Source organism: Lutjanus erythropterus, chromosome 24 (assembly GCF_056507025.1).
Source record: "Lutjanus erythropterus isolate fLutEry1 chromosome 24, fLutEry1.hap2, whole genome shotgun sequence".
In the NCBI taxonomy this organism is placed as follows: domain Eukaryota; kingdom Metazoa; phylum Chordata; class Actinopteri; order Lutjaniformes; family Lutjanidae; genus Lutjanus; species Lutjanus erythropterus.
In genome coordinates this window covers 113,949-118,955 of record NC_139340.1, presented here as the reverse complement: position 1 = coordinate 118,955, position 5,007 = coordinate 113,949, and the positions used below count along the sequence as shown (strand labels likewise).

General features: G+C 46.8%; 1 protein-coding gene across 1 annotated transcript; it reads right to left on the bottom strand.

The window, feature by feature from the left end:
• Positions 1 to 2,740: 2,740 nt before the first annotated feature.
• Positions 2,741 to 4,592, bottom strand: LOC146304444 (uncharacterized). Its single transcript, XM_084714152.1, has 4 exons — positions 4,291 to 4,592; positions 3,714 to 4,083; positions 3,230 to 3,314; positions 2,741 to 3,135 (listed from the first exon to the last, which is right to left on the bottom strand). The coding sequence occupies exons 1-4, from the start codon at positions 4,590 to 4,592 to the stop codon at positions 2,741 to 2,743; spliced, it is 1,152 nt and encodes a 383-aa protein (XP_084570278.1).
• Between the last annotated feature and the right edge of the window lie 415 nt (positions 4,593 to 5,007).

The window sequence follows — 5,007 nt, the reverse complement described above, 5'->3', positions numbered from 1 at the left end:
TGCCCCAGTGTGTTCTGTACAGCTGGTTGAACTGCTGTGGCTGCTTGTCGTGATCCTCCACTGCATTCCAGGTTTGGAGGACCCTGTTCCTCTGCTCAGTTATCAGTGACAGCTTGTCCTCTGTCAGGCCAATCTCCACCAGCACAGAGCAGAAGGCTTCCAACTGTTTAAAGCCGGGAAGAGGGTTCGGACTGCAGGCATCCTCCTGTTAAAAAATTGTCATACAAATACAGTAAGTTTAAATGTGTGCATTGTTCATCAACCAGTACACTGTATTTCATTCTCGCAGACACGGTTCAGTTACTCACAAAGGCTGGAGGGTGAACAGTGGAGGTTTCTTCACTGGTGAGTGTAATGTGGGGCAGGACAGCATCCAGGACATCGTCATGTGCCTCCACATCGCTCTGGTATGCCTCATCTGCCTCTGGATCCGGATCAGGCTGCCCTGGCTGAACCACCTCCTCCTCTGGATCAGGTCCATCTTTAACAAGGTCCCGAAGAGAGAAAGGTCCATATTCACCCGTGCTCTGGCTGAAAAGGTATTCTAACCCGAGCAGCTCGTTGGAAGAGACATCAGCTGGGGCACGGAAATTTTCTTCCACAGTCTCTCCAAAAAGCTTCTGACAGCAGGCATTGAGGCGGTCGATCAGTGGCGCAGAGTACGTCCTGTAGTGCTGTCCTTTCCCGCCAAACACAGCATCGGCGCTCCTGTCAGAATTCCAACGTGCGATGCCACTTATCAGGTAAACCTGATAGGGTTGTGCTGCACAGTGGGGGCCTGAGTACAAGAGAGCAGAGCAATATTTTAATGTGGCCAAGGGGCAATTTGGCTTGCAAAAAAACATCAGTAAAAAATAATGCTAATTTTAATTATCACAAAGGTTGAATTTGCCTCGATGTAGCAGCTAGGGTAAATATGTAACTGATTACTGTTGTTTCTGTTTACAGGTTTAGTTAGAAGGTAAGTATGTAACTGATTATGAATTATGACAGGATAGATTTAAACACATTAAACTACATTTATGGGGCAGAACAACACTAATATACACAAGTCAGCTGACTACACTTGTGTACCTGGAATCATGTGTGGCAAAGACTTATGGAAGCCTTCCAGGCTGTTGCTTCCACGCAGACATTTGTAGAAGGGCACGTCCACATTGTTAATAGTAGCGGTCCGTGCCACCCTGTACATGTGCATCTCTGGTGGATCCTGTATGCATTCCAAGTGTCGCTGCTTGGAAGTCCAAACCTCATTGATGGCCTCTGTAAATAGACATACATACAGTGTGTTATGGTCACTTTATATACACTACACTATCTGTATTGATGTTGTAATAAGTTTTTATACCAGGTGTTTTGAAGAGGCTCACTCCACTCTCATCCAGCCCAGCTGGACCTTTCAGCTCCTCAATGGCTGCGTGGATGAGCCGGAATGTTTCCTGTGCCCCGAGCATGACCCTCCGCACGTGATGTTTTAGCTGCTCCCTAGAGATGTAGTGGTGGACAATATCCTCATCAGAAACAGACTTAAGTGTTGCCGGGTTTTTGTTTCTGATTGCCTTGATCAGGAGGTCCAGGTCTGTGCGGTTGTAGGCCAGCACCGCCCCAGCTACAGCAGACTTAAAGATGCAATACTTTGAGTGAGACTCTGTGCGTATCGCTGCATCAAACCGGTGGATCCAGTGAAAGATGTCGAGACGCACAACCATCCCATTGTCCACCCAAGGCTGGAACAAAGTCTCCACTGCTGTTGGTCCCTGTGCACGGCAACATCCGCGGTCCACATACAAAATTTTGGGGACGGGTTGATTGGCCAGCCGAAACCTGTCCATCAGCCCCCGGCACATTGGTTCCAGTTTTGCAGTGGACTCTTCGCAGGTCAGCACAAAGGAAACTATTTGTGAGTGCTCGTTTCCAATGCTGGTGAACCACTCAGCTGAGCCTTAACCCTCCCCAGACAGCTTCTTCACCACCTAAAAAATATGTCAGGTTTGCATAATGTCATAATCTCTGTTAGGTTCTCTTTATATGTGATTTTGCATCATCATTTTACAACATGTGTGTACAGTGTGAAAATTGTTCAATTTAAACCAGTTTTGCAATATTTTCTGCATCATACAGTGTGGCATCATGTGTTGATTCACATACTTTTTTTGAATCCATTTTCAGCACAGTGCCAAAAGTGGAGAGGATCTGGTTGCGGTAGTCCTGCACATTGTCGGCCTCCGCTAGCAGGAAGGCGTGGCGCAAGAGCCGTGCAGAAAGCAGCTCTCTTTGAGGAGGTGCAGCCTGAAATGTGTGTCCCAGGGCAGAGACAATCCCTCCAGGTTCCACTATTGTCATGAGCAGTGTGGTGTACAAGTCCTTACGCTGAAGATAATCCTCAACGTGATTCTCCTGTATCTGCCGCCACACCTTGACCATAGTGTTCCCTTCGGTCTGGTACCTCAGAACCGTGACCGTTTTTGTCCTTGTATGTCTGAATGAATGGCAGTGAATAGTCCTCTCTCCGTGTCCTCTTTCAGCCAGGAAATGTCGGCAGATGGGATGCCATTCGGATTTTCCCACAGACGCACCCAGCCCTCAAGCTCCACCTGCAACACACATACCACATACAAAACATTGCTTTATTATTGTATTCAAAGTAATAGCAAAACATAAAAACAATTCAAAAAAGAGAAAAAAATATTCTCATTTACATGATTTTCCTATAATGTGAATACCACTTACAGAGGAGTCACTAGGAGGTGAGCCCACGGGATAATCCTGACTCATGGACAGGGACTGTGGGCTGGCTAGTGGTGGACACAGGCTGCTTGGGCCGGACAGGTGCCTCAGGGTGCATGGGACGAGCGGTGGTCTCGGGGTGCGTGGGATGAGCGGCGGTCTCGTGCTTCTTGGGCCGGACAGGTGCCTCAGGGTGCGTGGGACGAGCTGCGGTCTCGGACTTCATGGGCCGGACAGGTGCCTCAGGGTGCGTGGGACGAGTGGCGGTCTCGTGCTTCTTGGGCCGGACAGGTGCTTCAGGGTGCGTGGGACGAGTGGTGGTCTCAGGCTTCTTGAATTGGCCACCCTGGTACTGGGACTGACTGCTGGTCTTGCCCATAAATGGGGGCCCCTGGGACTTGATCAACTCTAAGAATCAAGCAAACAAAGTAGTTTTGGATTGTGAGTTGTTTTTTGTTTTTTTTAAGTGGTTTAATGTCTTTTAATTCTGTATGTCACTTACCTTCCACAGCCTGGCTTGCAGCTACCAGCTCAGCATCATCATCATCATCTGCCCATGACGAGGGGTCACGCCTGAAGGTTCCCGCCTGAAGGTTGTGCAAATGTAAACACAAACAAGGTGCAGGTAAATTCATCCACTGTCCACTCGCTGCTGCTCCAAACATGGCGCCCGGCGAAGCTCCGCCCCCTCACGTCTCGACTTGTTTGTTTGTTTGTCTGAGACATTCGTAAACAGGCAGCGATCAATCGACTGTTTGGATGTGAGAAATGAATCTAAGAATCAGTCTGTGACGATCAGATCAATAACACAAACTGTTTCAAATGTAAAGTAAGCATCTATATTATATCACCTACCACTTTTTGGTTGTCAAAAGCAAATGATGTTTAGTTTAAGTGCTTAAAATATCATTAATATAAATTTTCATTTACTATGCTATTCCACAATTCCTGTTTCATAACCAACAAATAATCAAATAAACACCTACTTGCTCCTTCTCACTGATATACTTCCGGAACCTCTTCATTTGCACACTCGAGATGTGGGTCACTGGTGTGTTCAGCCACCTCCTCACAGAACTGTATGCCCTCTTTATGGTCTCCTGCCGTTCTTTGGTGAAGTCCACTAGCCTGTCCTTCTGGGCTTTATATTGGCTGTAGAGCTCCCACATCTCCTGAAAGGTGTGATCTTCAAATCCTCTCTGCCCGTAGATACACCTGTCGACGTTGGCTTCGAGGACGTTGGAGACCTGTGGGAAGCTCTCGGCGTAAGCCTTCAGGAGGTCCTTCACCCACTGGTTTCCCACCTCTCCTTTCTTACGTGGGTTTGAAACCTCCGTCGCGTGCTTGTCGAGAATGCTGGAATAATATACATAACGTTAGTATATCGTCATTATCACTGTGATTGTGATAATGAACAAAGATACGATGCAAAGATGAATAATAAACAATGGTAGTAGCTAGAGTTTTGTGCAAACCAATATACAGGTACTATATTTTAATCTTGCCATTAAAATGGTAATCAAAATGCATAGCCAGCAATGGTATTATGTATAAAAGGCTTACTACTTCATGTAGCCCACATCATTTTCCACAAGCCAGTGGAATGGGGCATTAAGGTACTGGCCAAATGGCACCACCAGCTTTCCGAGGCACTGCTCACGCGATGTCGTAGAGATACCCTCTCCTCGAAGGAGCTTCTCTGCTTGGTCGAGGGCAGTGTCCGAGTTCAGCAGCTTTGGTGGAGGTGTGGGGAAGGCCAGCCTTTTCTCCCGGTAGTGTCGGGCCTCTTTGGTCGACATCAGAAGGGCCTGCTGTCGATTTAGAGGGGCTTGGGGGTTCACCACACGGATCACAGGGGTCTCCATTGTCAATTTGGTTGTAAACGCTGAAACACACACAAAGCAGCGCCACAGCAACAGAAGTAAGAACACTGTTTTTATTATTTTCATCATCATCATCATCATTATTATCAGCGTCATTGTCATTATTATTGTTATTATCATTATAACATGTTACTAGTATAACAATCAAAGTAGAGCAGGGTGGCAACTACTAAACCAACTGACAACTGAGAGCTCTGAGGGAGACTACTGACAACTCCTGGGCCTACGAGACTGACTGTTTTCCCATGCATCTGACATTTGATCCATTTTTAAGCTTTTCTCATGCATAGCATCTTTAGAGTCGGGACCAATTGCCATTTTTGCCCTGAAAGTTGCCAGCAGACCATCAGGAACGGAAACTTTTGTTAGGAAATATGGAATTTAGTACTGTTACTAT

Coding starts and splice junctions, on each gene's coding strand:
- LOC146304444 (XM_084714152.1), bottom strand. CDS start 4,592: ATGGAGACCCCTGTGATCCGTGTGGTGAACCCCCAAGCCCCTCTAAAT. Junction 4,084..4,290: donor GATGTGGGCTACATGAAGTA/GTAAGCCTTTTA, acceptor ATATTATTCCAG/CATTCTCGACAAGCACGCGA. Junction 3,136..3,229: donor TGCAAGCCAGGCTGTGGAAG/GTAAGTGACATA, acceptor CTTGATTCTTAG/AGTTGATCAAGTCCCAGGGG.